Consider the following 15848-nt stretch of genomic DNA (forward strand, 5'->3'; position numbering starts at 1 on the left):
TATGGTTGCGCACTATGCAGTTATTACAACACACATCCAGTTTAATGTATCGCACTCTCGTGTGATAGGCTGTGTGAGCTACAACAGCCGGTATGGTAGTGCAGACTGATACACGTCCTCTGTGCACTGCGATGCCCCGCACGATGTGACACTGCAGTTTTTAATTACATTTACATCATCATCATCATCTTCGTATTTTTCTTCTTCTTTGTCTCTTATGACAAGTTTCAGGTGGAAGCTCTCCATCGTGTCCTGTTCTGAGCATTTTTCTCCTTCGTCTGTTTACATGCTCGTCGTCTAATGTCATCCATTGTCTTCCTACCACTTCCTCCCATTCCTTTACTTTTTCCTGTATAATTCTTTCTCGACGTCGTTTTCATACATGTGTTTTCAAAATTCACCCGCTCTGATTTTTCTAGACAAACTTGCCTTGAATCTGTTTGAGGAATCGCATGGCGACGTCCCGGTGCGGCATTTTTTCGTCACGTATTACACTGTGAGATGCGACAGTGTCCCAGTAACAACGAGTAGAGAAGACATAACGGGATTTGGTAGCTCAAGTTTGCAAGTTCGTCGAATGCATGGGATTTTCTGGGGGTATTCTGGGAATTTGTGGTGAACTGTGAGCTGAATTAGAAGGACGCCTGTGGAAGATGGATGTAAAAAGTGAAATTTAGAGATCGTCGTTCAAGGGTTAATACAGTCTGATAAAAATGGGGACCAGAATTTCTGATAGTTGGTGACGGGCTGTAATTCATGTATTAGTATGGTTTAAGCCATATCTAACTTCCTTTTAGATAGTTTCTAATACAGGCTTTCATATAAACCTGCAGAAGAAAATCGGTCAGATGTTTTATTGTCTTAGTAGGACTTGGTACGACTTGCGAAATCATAGTGGAGACTGAGGTGGACGTTGAGGAAACAAAATCAATGGTTGGTTCGCCTACTACTACATTAAGAGGTTGTAGACATTTAAAGAAGACATAAAATTATGACTGTGTAGATGAAGTGATGTTTGTAAAGCTGAGAAAGGTGGGTAGAGGGCGACGAGAGAGTACGGTCGTCTTGCTAATATGGCAGGATCATCCAAGGTAGACTCGTTTATATTTTTACGATAAGCTCGGGCACTGAAGGTTGAAGTGCTTTCAACGGCACTCAAGTCTTCATATAATTAAGGGAACTATCGTAGGTTACAGAAACTTCCAGCTGGGAATATTTGGCGGGGGTTTCCACTTCCATCATTTGCGTTACACCCTCCGTCGGAACAAAGACATGAGTACTATTTCTCATGCCTCAGATAAAAAACAAGTAAGCCTACTCAAAAAGAAATAAGAATGATCATTAGGAAGCTAAGGAGAAGAATGTTTAAGATGAAGTGAGCTGACAAAATGATGGAAATAGCTGACTATTGAAGATTATTCGAAGTGATCAGAAAGAGGAAAAAATTTTCGCTGGGAGGTATACTCCATAGCAATTGTCGGCAAGAAACAATTATAGGGGGAAAACCAGAAGGAATGACAGAAAGGATTAGGAAGATAATGGATGACGTGGAGGACATTAGACCATGAGCATGCAAACAGATGAAGGGAGATGCTCAGAAAAGGACATGATGGAGAGCTTCCACTTGAAAACTTTCATGAGACAGATAAAGAAGAAGAAGATGTTGATGATGAAGACGTGTGATTGTAAATGTAATTATTTATTAGCTTGCACAGCAGAGTCGATGACTTGCTCGATGTGTTCATTGTGCTATTGGTATTTATTGGCTCAGACGACTTAGGAAAAAATAATCGTAGCCTCACCTGCCTCTGCAAACGTGAATACCCTGAAGAGCCAAAGAAACCAGTACTTCAGCCTAATATCGTATATGGCCCTCGCGAACAAGCAGAAATGCCGCAGCACGACGTGGCATGGACTCGACTAACGTCTGAAGTAGCGCTGGAGGGACCTGACACCATAAATCCGTAAGAGTACGAGGGAGCGGAGATCTTTTCTGAATAACACGTTGCAAGGCATCTCACATATGCTCAATAACGCTCATGTCTGGGGAGTTTGGCGGCTATCGGAAGTTTTTAAACTCAGAAGAGTTTTCCTGGAGGCTCTGTAGCAATTATGGACGTGTGGGGCGTCGCACTGTCTTGCTGGAATTTCCCAAGTCCGTCGGACTGTACAGTGGACATGGGTGGATACAAGTGATCAGATGGGATATATATGCACGTGCAAACTATCAGTGTCTTATCTAGACGTATCGGGTGTCCCATATCACTCCACGCACACGCCCCACACCATTACAGAGCCTCCCCCAGCTTGAACAGTCCCCTGCTGGCACGCAGCGTTCATGGGTTCATGAGGTTGTCTCCATACCCGTACACGTCTATCCGCAGGATTCAATTTGAAACGAGACTCGTCCGACGAGGCAACATGTTTCCAGTCATCAACAGCCCAATGTCGGTGTTGACGGGCCCAGACGAGGCGTAAAGCTTTGTGTCGTGCAATCATCAAGGGTACACGAGTGGGCCTTCGGCTCCGAAAGCCCATAGCGATGATGTTCGTTGAATGGTTCGCACGTCGACTTTTATTGTTGGCCCAGCATTGAAATCTGCAGCAATCTGCGGAAGGGTTGCACCTTCTGTCACGTTGAACGATTCTCTTCGGTCGTCGTTCGTCCCGTTCTTGCAGGATCTTTCTCCGGCCGCAGCGATGTGGGAGATTTGATGTTTTACTGGATTCCTGATATTCACGGTACACTCGTGATATGGTCTTACGGGAAAATTCTCACTTTATCGCTACGTCGGAGATGTTGTGTCCCATAACTCGTGCACCGTCTATAACATCACATTCAAACTCACTGAAGTCTTGATAAACTGCCGTATACAGGCGTTGCCGACCGCGGCGCCATATTCTGTCTGTTTACATGTCTCTGTATTTGAATACGCATATCTGTAAAAGTTTCTTTGGCAATTCATTGTAGCTTGCGAGATGTCAAATGGATCTTTGATACAGCAAGAATAATTCCTCGCTGTTTCAGCAGCGTGACGGTTTGGAGTATTTGATTTAATGCATTAAAAATTTTGATCTGCACAGCACCGTCACAGACATGAAAGAAAGAGTAAATTCCTACGAAAAAGTCATTAACAATATTATAGAAAGGACGTAGGTTAAATGAATAATCACTGCAGTACTAATTCTAGAACCATCACAGACTTTTAAAAAATATTCTTTTTATTCATTTAGCATAAGCAAAACAAAAAACTGACAACTTTGTTTGTTAACAGCTTAAAGTGTACCTAATCTTGTTTATTTGAATATCATTCAGTAACATGCAGGGATTAGTCTTTCACAAATGAAATCATAAATACGCTACGTTTCTGGCACAATTAAGATGTTCCAAATCAAATTATTAAATCTCATTTGAAAGTTCTACTGTCCTTCACTAACTTTCTCGGACACATTGTAGTGATAACTACCACTCATCAACGTGTTACTGTTGACGGGAACCATTCGTTTCACAGAGTCAATTCCGTACCTCAAAGACAGACGACAAAAATCACCATTTACTTCTTTGATTCAAACTTTTCATCTGGTGGTATGGCTGTGGAAAATGCTTTAATACACTGAAACTTAATTGCATCCAGCTGTAGGTGTACATGTAATTATTATTAGTAATTCATTATTAACTATGACGAAACAATTTATTTTTGCAAACAGAATTCACGAATATCATAGAAGACAATCCGCGATTTTCTATATATATCTAACGATTCTGTTTTACGATTACAGGTAAATCATATTCATACTGTTCTGTAACAAAAGGGTTTTCTTTATATTAACACCTAAACTTTTTCTTTCAGTCTCGTCCTTGTGTGTGCACCCTGTTTTACACTTATCAGACACATAAACACAAACGAATACATTCGCATGGCTCTGAATTGTGTGTGCGTTTGATGCTACCATTCACGTGGAATGTCTTATAGTTATGAATCTGACAGCATGTAAGCGGCTGCATTGGCACTGAGTATTTGGCGGCAATAGAACAATAAACAACAATAACTTTGAGCAGCCATATTTCCCTGAAATCTATGGAGTACAAACCATTCGATCGTTAGGTAGTATAGGATACCGTTGACAATTAATCAAAAGTAAATGTATTTACCATTGGGAAACGTAACGTAACACAAAAGGTAAACAGGTATTGAAGGGAGGCAAAAGATGACACAATCAAGAAAACACTATCATGATACAGAAAAAAACAGCAAGGCAAATAGAGACACAGATTAGCGAATTTTTAATTTATTACGTTTTATTTTTATTATTTACTTGTCTTTGATACTACTGCTTTACACAGCCATGGATCTGCTTTCAGAATTCGTAAATGTTGAAATAGATCGTCTAAGAGGTTCAGAAACTTTTGGAAACATCTTTCATTCTCGTTAGTGCAGAGACGGAGGTGACAAAAGTAATGGTACAGCGATATAACGTATACAGATTGCGGTAGTATCGCGTACACAAAGTATAAACAGGCAGTGCATTGGAGGACCTGTCATTAGCACTCATCCGGCCGCTGTAGTCGAGCTGTTCTAGGCGCTTCAGACCGGAACCGCATTGTTGCTACGGTCGCAGGTTCGAATCCTGCCTCTGGCATGGATGTGTGTGATGTCCTTAGGTTAGTTAGGTTTAAGCAGTTCTAAGTTCTAGGGGACTGATGACCTCAGATGTTAAGTCCCATAGTGCTCAGAGCCATTTGAACCATTTGAACGATTTGCACTCAGGTGATTCACGTGAAAAGGTTTCAGACGTGCCTATAGCCGCACTACGGGAATCAACAGGCTCTGACCGCGGAATAGTAATTGGAGCTAGATACACGAGCCATTCCATTTCGGAAATCTTTAGGGAATGCAATATTCCAAGATTCACAGTGTCAAGTGTGTGACGAGAATACCAAATTTCAGGCAGCACCTCTTGCTATGGGCAACGCTGTGGCTGACGGTCTTCACTTAATGACCGAGATCAGCGGTGTTTACGTTGAGCTGTCAGTGCAAACAGACAAACACTTCATGAAATAATGGTATAAATCAATGTGGGACATACGACGAACGCATCCGTTAGGACAGTGTGGCGGCATTTGGCGTTAATGGCGTTGGTTGGACCACAGATGACTGGAAAACCATGGCCTGGTCAGATGAGTCCTGATTTCAGTTGGTAAGATGTGGTGGTAGGGGTTGAGTGTGGCGGAGACCCCACGAAGCCATGGACCTATTTCCCAACAAGGCACTGTGCAAGCTGGTGGTGGCTCCACAATGATGTGTTTACAAGGAGTGGTCCGGACCCTGATTATGTTTGGCTACTTGGAGACCATTTTCAGCTATTCATTAACTTCATATTCCCAAACAATGATGGCATTTTTATGGATGACAATGCACCATGTCACTGGGCCAGAAATATTCGCGATTGATTGGAAGACTATTCTGGAAAATTTGAGCGAACGATTTGGCCATTCAAATGGCTCGCCATGAGTTCCATCGAATATCTGGGGGACGTAATCGAGAGATCAGTTCGTGCACAAAATCGTCCATCGGCAACACTTTCGCAGTTGTCCGCAGCTCGTGGTCTCGGGTGGCGTTCTCGCTTCCCGAGCATGGGGTCCCGGGTTCGATTCCCGGCGGGGTCAGGGATTTTCACCCGCCTCGAGATGACTGGGTGTTTGTGTTGCCCTCATCATTTTATCGTCATTCTTGAAAAGTGGCGAGGTTGGCCTGAGAAAGGTTGGGAATTTGTACGGGCGCCGATAAGCGCGCAGTCGAGCGCCCCACAAACCAAACATCATCATCATCACTTTTGCAGTTATGGATGGATATAGAGGGCACATGGGTCAATATTTCTGCAGGGGACTTCTAACGACTTCTTGAGTCCATGCGACGTCGAGCCGCCGTAATACGCAAGGCAAAAGGAGGTCCGTCACGATATTGGGATGTATCCCACGCTTTTTGTTTTCTCACTACATGTCTCATGCAGTCATCTGTAATTATTTAATATAGCTCCTCCCTTTATTACATCACATTTTACTTTTCCTTCGTGTTTTTATTGCTAATGTTGTTTCTTCCCCACCTCTACTTTACTTTTGCTCTTCTGCTGTTATTTTTCTTTCATTCTAGCCGACCCCCCCCCCCCCCCCCGCCCCCCCCCTCCCTCCCCCCACTCGAGTGTAACCTTGAGCTTACATCTTGAACGACTCGCTGTTGTCAGTCACTTCCGTTGTCTTTTCATAGGTTATGCTAATTAGCTCATTATTTTTCTAGTTCTGATTCTTGGGTTTTAATACTCGTACTGAGCGAGGTGGCGCTGTGTTTCGCACACAAAACTCGGAAGGATGTCGGTTCGAATTCGCACCCGGCCATCCAGATTTAGGTTTCTCGTGATTTCCCTAAATCGCTCCCGGCAAATGTCGGGCAGGTTGCATTAAAAACGGCACAGCTGACTTCCTTCACCGTGCTTTCGTGACCTGAGTTCGTTCTCCAGCTCTGACAACTTCGCTGTCGAGGGGACTTTTAACGCTAATGTTCCTTCCTTCCTTCTGATACCATGACAGAATTTTTATTAATTCCTCTGCTGTACTCCTACATAATATTAGTAACAATAATGGTACCAGTATATGCATTTTCTTCGATTAGGCAAGTGAAAAGTGCTGAGATAAAAACTGAATGATTCATTCAAGTTATTAAAGTGCATGTTTGTCTTAGGAGCTTTATTCAAGCTAGATTCCTCTCTTATTTCTCACTTATGAGATAGGGTTGGAGATTACTGACATCGTAAGGGTATGCATAAGCGTTGTTGCAATTTTATGGAAGAGGTGGGCTGTGCAGCCTGATATCTTCTTATGTTCCGTAGGTATTTGCCAGAATCTCCCAGATGGCTGCTCGGTAAAGGGCGACCAGAGGAAGCTCTCAAGGTCCTGGAGAGTGTAGCAGTAACAAATGGAAAGCCCCTGCCTTGTGACACGTGGATGAGGCTTGCTTACCTGTCTGAGCAGAGGACTCCACGCATGGACATCAGAAGCATCGTTACGAACAGGAACCTCTTTAAAAACACGGTTTTGTTGGTTATTAGCAGGTATGGGAATGCAAATCGCTTTTCATATAATTATTTGTAACTCGAACGAAAATGGTGATTTATGACTCTACATTATGAATATTTACTTCTGAATCATCAGATCCGCAGTGAACAAAACAGTTGAAAGACCAATCTCAGCACACTACAGTCACCCTCTGATAAGAGAAAACGTTGATTTGTCTTAGTGGTAACATTTGATATTGATACATATTTAATTAATTGCGATTTAAGTGCTTTTTTGTTCTATACATGGAAGGCTTTTAAAAATTGATCTTAGTTTGCAGCTGAAAATTTGTGTTTTTTGCTGCTTATAAACGCCTTAGTTACTTATGTAGTTATTTTCAGCGTCTTCTCACTGAATGCAACACTAAACTGTGAACACATAATTATCCAGTTACCAGTGTGACGCTGTGGGGCAATCATCACAAACAGCAGTGTAGCGTTCATATCTTTAACCGATTGTTATATTTTCTTGTCAGTGGCGGATCTAGCTTGCCAGTACAGATTGTGTGGTCATTTAGGATTTACGTATGATACAGTATTCTTCTTTACAACTTCAAAGTGTAAACATTCTAAACTGAAAGAAAAAGTACAAAGGCTTCCTAAAAATATTGTAAATTATCAGTAAAACTTGTGAAATAGTAAAATTCCAGCAAAGGGAGTTGTGCACAGACGTTATCTCAGGCTCACTTAGCTCTGGGAGCTCAGTCCAACTAGAAGGCACTTATGTTAACTTTTCTGCAAGTATATGAATGGAAACAGGAATGGCTTGGTGCTGTCTCAGTTGTGTTGTGCATTGAACTGGGGACCTAGAAACGACGGAGAGGCTTCATCCCGCTGTAGCCCTCAGTGGTTCACAACCCCACAACAGGCCACAGCAGTCCACCCACCTCACCACTATTATGTTTGCATGGTAGAGTAGTTATGATGTACATGTACGTGAAGACAGTGTTTGCGCAGCAATCCCCGACATAGTGTAACTGATGTGGAGTAAAGAGACCCAGCCCGCCTTCGCCGAGGCACATGGAAAACCGCCTTAAAAACCATCCACAGGCTGGCCAGCACACCGGACCTCGACACATCCGCCAGGCAGATTCGTGCCGGGGACTGGCACGCCTTCCCTTTCGGAAAGCAGCGCGTTAGACTGCAAGGCTAGCTGGGCGGGTGCTGTCTGAGGTGCTAAGCTGAAATGAGGAGTGCTTTAGCGGCAAACAGTGAAGATATGCTGCCACGGTCTTTTATTTCTGCCGACCTCGAGTGTGGACAACGTGTGAAGGGAAACGCACACAAGGACATATTGGTGGTGTGTAGTGAAGGCTTAAGATTCCAAATTACCCACAGCAAGATCGAAATTTTGATCAGATGCAGTGAATAACATACGGTTTTATTCCAGGGCACGCAAATTTGGGAATCTCATTACCTCTATCCTACATCCACTAAGTAGAAGTAGTCCCTGAGCAAAATTATTGCGTAAATTTGTAGCCTATTAGAGAGCCAACAGTTTGTACAAGATACCAATTTTATTATGTCGTCAATGAACTGAAAGTAAGTACAGTTGCACCATGCATTATATATTGGTAGTAAGTTATGTCTATAGTTTTACAGTCATTTAATTTACTGGATATGAAAAGACTAACTTAGCGATGTTTACAGTTTTAACATTATATAAGAAGTAACTGAATATTTATACGTTGTACAACATCAAACTATCATGTATTTTAGCATAATTCATAAAAGACTTCATTAATGTAAATCAACGAATAGTCTCGAAAATTGTACATTACTTTGTGTACATGACTGGAAGGGAAGTAATAAAAAGCAGCAGCCAACAACAGGCTAGATAGTTGTGTAGGGGGAGTACATGTTAGATGGAAGGGTTAGATGACTGTTGTTTGGGGATGAGAGAGGACACTCCGTCCAGGAGAGAGGGGAGGGTTAGCAAAGACTTTGTGTAAGGACAGTACAGAATAGTTGTTGTTACTATTTGTAGTTTGTGAGCGATATACAGCCGCATAGTCGAGATAACTTTGCGAGAGAAGTCAGTGTGGGACATTGACGTCATTGACGTTTTTGTGAAGAATTTTGTATTGTGAACTCTTACGTTTTCGCTAGGTGTCTGTGCTAAGATAAGTTATAATAGTAGGAAACGAACTTTTCCATTATTTAGTGGGGTATTAGTGAAGTCCTGTGTGCATTGCCTGCCAGCTTGCAATGCTGTTTCACAGTTAATAGTCAAAGAAAATAATTTCATTCGAAATTTTAAGCGACATTCAGGTGTGGCCAGGAATTCGGCACGTGGGCGGTGCTTTGACACGTTGGTTTCTCTCTCTCTTGTTGACTACTCGCTACCCACACCATCCTGCTTTGTTGTCCGAGTGGCAACAGTGGCGGAAATGCATGCGCGTCGCTTAGAAGGCAGAACAGTTACGCCCGGATAAGTGGCTGGCTGTCATGCGTCTTGGCTTCATGTTATGCTACTATCATGAAATTCGAAAAACTTAAGCTGTCTATCATAAAGAGCGGCGTTATACTGTTACTCTCTGCTGTTAAAAGAGCAGACATCAATAAAAATAATAAATTAAAATATGGCGGAGTTTGCACCTTTATCAGAAGTTGTTCCTGCGACAGTGGGATTTTGGTTTTAAATGCATCCACCTTTGTCGTTTTAAATCAGATATTAATTGCTTCTAGCGAACACTTAAAGAGTTCACAATACTGAGGACGTTGAAGCGTGGAATCAAGTTAACTAAACATGCGAGGTCCCCAATCCATTCCGAATGTTCTAACGTTGTTTTCTGCCTTTCTTTTCCATTCATAAATTGAACAAACTCGTTCCCATTCTGAATCTTCTAACGTTGTTTTCTGCCTTTCTTTTCCCTTCATAAATTGAACAAACTCGTTCCCATTCCGAATCTTCTAACGTTCTTTTCTGTCTTTCTTTTCCCTTCATAAATTGAACAACGATGTTTTCTGCCTTTCTTTTCCCTTCATAAATTGAACAAACTCGTTCCCATTCTGAATCTTCTAACGTTGTTTTCTGCCTTTCTTTTCCCTTCATAAATTGAACAAACTCGTTCCCATTCCGAATCTTCTAACGTTCTTTTCTGCCTTTCTTTTCCCTTCGTAAATTGAACAACGATGTTTTCTGCCTTTCTTTTCCATTCATAAATTGAACAAACTCGTTCCAGGCATGCCCCTCGACTTAATCAACGTACTTCGCAGTAGTAGATAATGTCTCCAGTTTGTTACCGCAGTTCCTTTAAAAACCGTTATAACCGTTATAAAGACCTATGTGACTTAAGATAATTTTCTGTTCGGGCCACCAGTTTCATGACATACTCCATCCCAGCAAATTTAGCACAAAGTGCTCCTTGATGTACGAAACAATGAATTCTGTACGAATCGTTTGTTGGTCTTTATACTGTGTTTTGCAGCAATGCTAAAAGCCCATTTTGTGCCCATCCCATCGCAGGCGCTCCATCGGTGGTAACTGAGACCAATTCAGGCTAACGGGTTCAACTGCCTCTTCAGTCGTTTTCAGCTAATCGATACTTCCCGTTTTGTCTTTCATTGGCACCAGATCTAACAGTTCTTCTGTCACGTGTAAACTGTTGTGACTTCACGAACGTGCACTGTTAACCCAAAACATTATGACTACTGCCCACCGTGAGGTGGGATGTCGCCTGGTTGCACTGTTGGAATGTGACACAATATGGAAAGTATGTAAGTGGATAAAAGATGGATGTGAAATCATTCTAGCGACGATGTTGTTGTTGTGGTCTTCAGTCCTAAGACTGGTTTGATGCAGCTCTCCATGCTACCCTATCCTGTGCAAGTTTCTTCATCTCCTAGTACCTACTGCAACCTACATCCTTCTGAATCTGCTTAGTGTATTCATCTCTTGGTCGCCCTCTACGAGTTTTACCCTCCACGCTGCCCTCCAATGCTAAATTTGTGCCCCCTTGATGCCTCAGAACATGTCCTACCAACCGGTCCCTTCTTCTCGTCAAGTTGTGTCACAAATTCCTCTTCTCCCCAATTCTCTTCAATACGTCCTCATTGGTTATGTGATCTACCCATCTAATCTTCAGCATTCTTCTGTAGCTTCACATTTCGAAAGCTTCTATTCTCTTCTTGTCCAAACTATTTATCGTCCTTACATGGCTACACTCCATACAAATACTTTCGGAAACGACTTCCTGACACTTAAATCTATACTCGAGGTTAATTTCCCTTATTCAGAAACGCTTTCTTTGCCATTGCCAGTCTACATTTTATATCCTCTCTACTTCGACCATCATCAGTTATTTTGCTCCACAAATAGCAAAACTCCTTTACTACTTTAAGTGTCTCAGCTGTGACTTATTAAACTGATAGTTCGGTAATTTTCACATCTGTCAACACCTGCTATCTTTGGGAATGGAATTATTATATTCTTCTTGAAGTCTGAGGGTACTTTGTCTGTCTCATACATCTTGCTCGCCAGATGGTAGAGTTTTGTCAGGACTGGCTCTCCCAGGGCCGTCAGTAGTTGCCGGCCGCGGTGGTCTAGCGGTTCTAGGCGCTCAGTCCGGAGCCGCGTACTGCTGCCGTCGCAGGTTCGAATCCTGCCTCGGGGCATGGATGTGTGTGATGTCCTTAGGGTAGTTAGGTTTAAGTAGTTCTAAGTTCTAGGGGACTGATGACCATAGATGTTAAGTCCCATAGTGCTCAGAGCTATTTGAACCATTTGAATCGTCAGTTGTTCTAATGTTCTTTCGGCTCAGCGACGATACAGGCCGCAAATTGGGAAATGTACTGACATACGCGACTTTGACAAAGATGATATTGTTATTACCTCGAGTCTGTGAAAGAGTATCTCGAAAACGGCGTAGCTGGTCGAATGCTCACGTGCTACTGTAGTGAGTATCCATAAAAAGTGGTAGAATGACAGTGAAGCTACCACCTGGCGATAAATGGATGGACGTCCACGACTCTTCCGTGGGATTCGCAAGCTAGCCTGCTCTGTAAAGCAGGATAGATGGCGATCTTGTGGCATCTCTGCCGAAAGAGCACAATGCTGGTGCACGCATAATGATTTCGGAGCACACCGTTCACCGTACATTGTTGAACATGGAGCCCTATTTGTTCATGTGTTGGCTCAACGACATTGTCAATTACGACTGGAGTGGCTTCAGGAATGTCGGAAGGATCCTGGATCAATGGAAAACTGTCGCCTCATTGGCTGCATCTCATTTTTGACACACCGGGTCGATGGTCGTCTCCACAAATGCCGTCCCCCATGGGAACGGCCGTTTGAAACGTGCACCCCGCCATGAGATGCAGGCTGGTGGGAGCAATTTTATGCTGTGGGACACATTCTGCTATGCTCACATGGGACCTATGGTAATAACCGAAGACAAGTTGACAGCTGCTGGCCATCTGCATCACTTCACGCTTAATGTCTTCCCCGACGGTGACGTCATCTTTGAGCAAGATAATTGTCCGTGTCTCAAAGCCAGAACAGTGCTACAGTGTTTTGACGAACATGATAGTGAACTCACGTTGATATCTTGGCCACCAAATTCGCCTGACGTGAATCTAGTGTAACCCATCTGGGTCACCATCAGGCACCAACGCCGTGCCCACAAATCAGCACCCGTTGTTTACGGAAATTACATGACTTATTCGTAGAAATCTGGTGCCACAACCTCCACAAACCTACCAACAAAGTGACGGATCCGTGATGCGTGGAATCAGTGTTGTACTGACTTCGAGAGATAGCCCAACAAGCTATTAGGCAGGTGGTCATAATGTTTTGGCTCCTCAGTGTAAATCACGAGTTGATTCGTGTTCGCATTGTCGACCGATTCGTCCAGAGCAATAGAGAATGCAATGAACATGTTGGAATTCTCAATTCATCTACATCTACATTTATATTCCTCAAGCCACCCAACGAGGTATGGCGGAGGGCACTTTACGTGCCACTGTCATTACCTCCCTTTCCTGTTCCAGTCGCTTATGGTCCGCGGGAAGAACGACTGCCGGAAAGCCTCCGTGCGCACTCGAATCTCTCTAATTTTACGTTCGTGATTTCCTCGGGAGGTATAAGTAGGGGGAAGCAATATATTCGATACCTCATCCAGGAACGCACAATCTCGAAACCTGGACGGGAAGCTACATAGCGATGCAGAGCGCCTCACTTGCAGAGTCTGCCACTTGAGTTTGCTAAAAATCTCCGTAACGCTATCACGCTTACCAAATAACCCTGTGACGAAACGCGCCGCTAGTCTTAGGATCTTCTCTATCTCCTCTGTCAAACCGACCTGGTACGGATCCCACACTGATGAGCAATACTCATGTATAGATCGAACAATTGTTTTGTAAGCCACCTCCTTTGCTGTTGGACTACATTTTCTAAGGACTCTCCCAGTGAATCTCAACCTGGTACCCGCCTTACCAACAATTAATTTTATATGATCATTCAACTTCAAATCATTCCGCACGCATACTCCCAGATATTTTACAGAAGTAACTGCTACCAGTGTTTGTTCCACTATCATATAATCGTACAATAAATGATCCTTCTTTCTATGTATTCGCAATACATTACATTTGCCTATGTTAAGGGTCATTTCCACTCCCTGCACCAAGTGCCAATCCGCTGCAGATCTTCCTGCAATTCGCTGCAATTTTCTAATGCTACAACTTCTCTGTATACTACAGCATCATCTGCGAAAAGCCGCATGGAACTTCCGACACCATCTACTGCCTGTAGACATCTGATACCACGCCAGCTATGTGGCTAGTTCTTGTTTGTCGCGAAAGGATAATTTCGGAAAACTTCTGTCCTCCAATGGCGCCACGAATTCCACTGCTTCAACAGTGCAAAAAAAAAAAAAAAATGGCTCTGAGCGCTGTGGGACTTAACTTCTGTGGTCATCAGTCCCCCAGAACTTAGAACTACTTAAACCTAGTTAACCTAAAGACATCACACACATCCATGCCCGAGGCAGGATTCGAACCTACAACCGTAGCGGTCACGCGGTTCCAGACTGTAGCGCCTAGAACCTCTTGGCCACTCTGGCCGGCTTCGACAGTGCACTCTGTAATGAACTCGTCATGGGTAAAAGGTTTATTAGATCTGACAGTTTTGAGTTCTATCTTATAGCTTGGTTTTAATGATGGGCTTCTACAGTTGGTTGCCCGCTAAAAACAAGAAACTTTAGAACTGACTGTAAATGTTGTGACTTGGCAAGACAGCCAAGCCACTATGAGGTGAAGCCGAAAGGCACACGTTTAAGCTCACGCAGGCTGGCGTGAGGTCTGGAACAGTTAAAGGATTTGAGTCTAGCAGATAAAGTACGTAGCTGTTGGAATACTTAACTTTAATCCAGAATTGGTGAACATCAGTCTGACGGTACATGCATCACAAGATAAATAGCAATTGATAATGGCGCCTTGCTAGGTCGTAGCAAATGACGTAGCTGAAGGCTATGCTAACTATCGTCTCGGCAAATGAGAGCGTAACTCGTCAGTGAACCATCGCTAGCAAAGTCGGCTGTACAACTGGGGCGAGTGCTAGGAAGTGTCTCTAGGCCTGCCGTGTGGCGGCGCTCGGTCTGCAATCACTGATAGTGGCGACACGCGGGTCCGACGTATACTAACGGACCGCGGCCGATTTAAAGGCTACCACCTAGCAAGTGTGGCGTCTGGCGGTGACACCACATTCCTCCCCCGCAAATCGGCGTACGGTTGTGTTATAAGGCTTCCGCCCGCCGTGGGGAGGACCCCATGTTGACGTATGCGACGAGGTGGGGAGCGTAACAACAGGCGAGGCTGTGCCAACCGCACCCTTCCATTCGGTCCGAGGGGAGCTAGCAAACGCCTGAAAACCTAGTCTAGGGTGCACGCCAACATCCGATGTATGCGCCCGTAAAGAGACAGGACAGGCCGAAGGGTCGACCTCCATCGCGTCGGGGCACCCGACGGGCGAAGACGCCATGTGGCCCGGAGCGGGCAAGAGTTCCGTGTCGGAGGACAGCTGGTCACGAGAAGCGATCGGCGGCGCGTGACCCAGGGAGGCGCCCGGCGGTTGCAGCGACGCGTCCACTGCGGGCGTCGCTGCGGGATAACAGGCGGCGGCGCGTCGCCATGGAGCAAAATGGAAGGCAGCGTCGGTAACACCTGGGGACGAGGCGAGCCAGTAGATGGGTCCCCAGGGCGCTGACCGGACGGCACCGTCGCTGAAAGCAGACGGGGAGCGGCAGAACCCGTGCGACGACAGAGGCGCGGCTGATTGAGATGCCGACGCACCTCACCAGAGGCCCCCAAAACCAGATACATAGCGCGGCCGAGGCAGCGAAGAATGCGCCCTGCGAGCCAACTCCGTGAACCTCGATAGTTGCTATAGTATACAACGTCGCCTGGGGCAAAAGCAGGTGTGTGCAGCTGCACAGGAACCTGATGCGGCGGATGTAGCAAAGACATCAAGGTTCGATGAGGACGACCGTGGAGCAACTCAGCTGGCGAGCGACCCTCTCGGGGCTGAGAGCGATACATGGACAAAAAGAGCAATAAGGCGTCCCCCCGATAATGAGACTCTTTCAACTTCAACGTCTGGGACTTGAAAGTCCTGACCAATCGTTCAGCGGCACCGTTTGACTGCGGCGAAAACTGCGCGGACGTCAGATGTTGAATACCATTGGCCTTGCAGAATGACTGAAATTCTGCCGACATGAATTCTGGGCCATTATCGGAAA

At 44.5% G+C, this 15848-nt stretch overlaps 1 protein-coding gene across 1 annotated transcript in view; it reads left to right on the plus strand.

Moving 5' to 3' along the window:
• The window catches only part of LOC124788682 (carcinine transporter-like), an 83012-nt gene that overhangs the window by 15385 nt on the left and 51779 nt on the right, over nucleotides 1-15848 (plus strand). Inside the window, exon 4 of the mRNA XM_047255964.1 lies at nucleotides 6886-7107. Coding sequence (XP_047111920.1) covers nucleotides 6886-7107 — 222 coding nt within the window. The remainder of the gene's footprint in view (nucleotides 1-6885; nucleotides 7108-15848) is intronic.

The sequence above is a fragment of the Schistocerca piceifrons genome, chromosome 3, assembly GCF_021461385.2.
Source record: "Schistocerca piceifrons isolate TAMUIC-IGC-003096 chromosome 3, iqSchPice1.1, whole genome shotgun sequence".
Taxonomy (NCBI): domain Eukaryota; kingdom Metazoa; phylum Arthropoda; class Insecta; order Orthoptera; family Acrididae; genus Schistocerca; species Schistocerca piceifrons.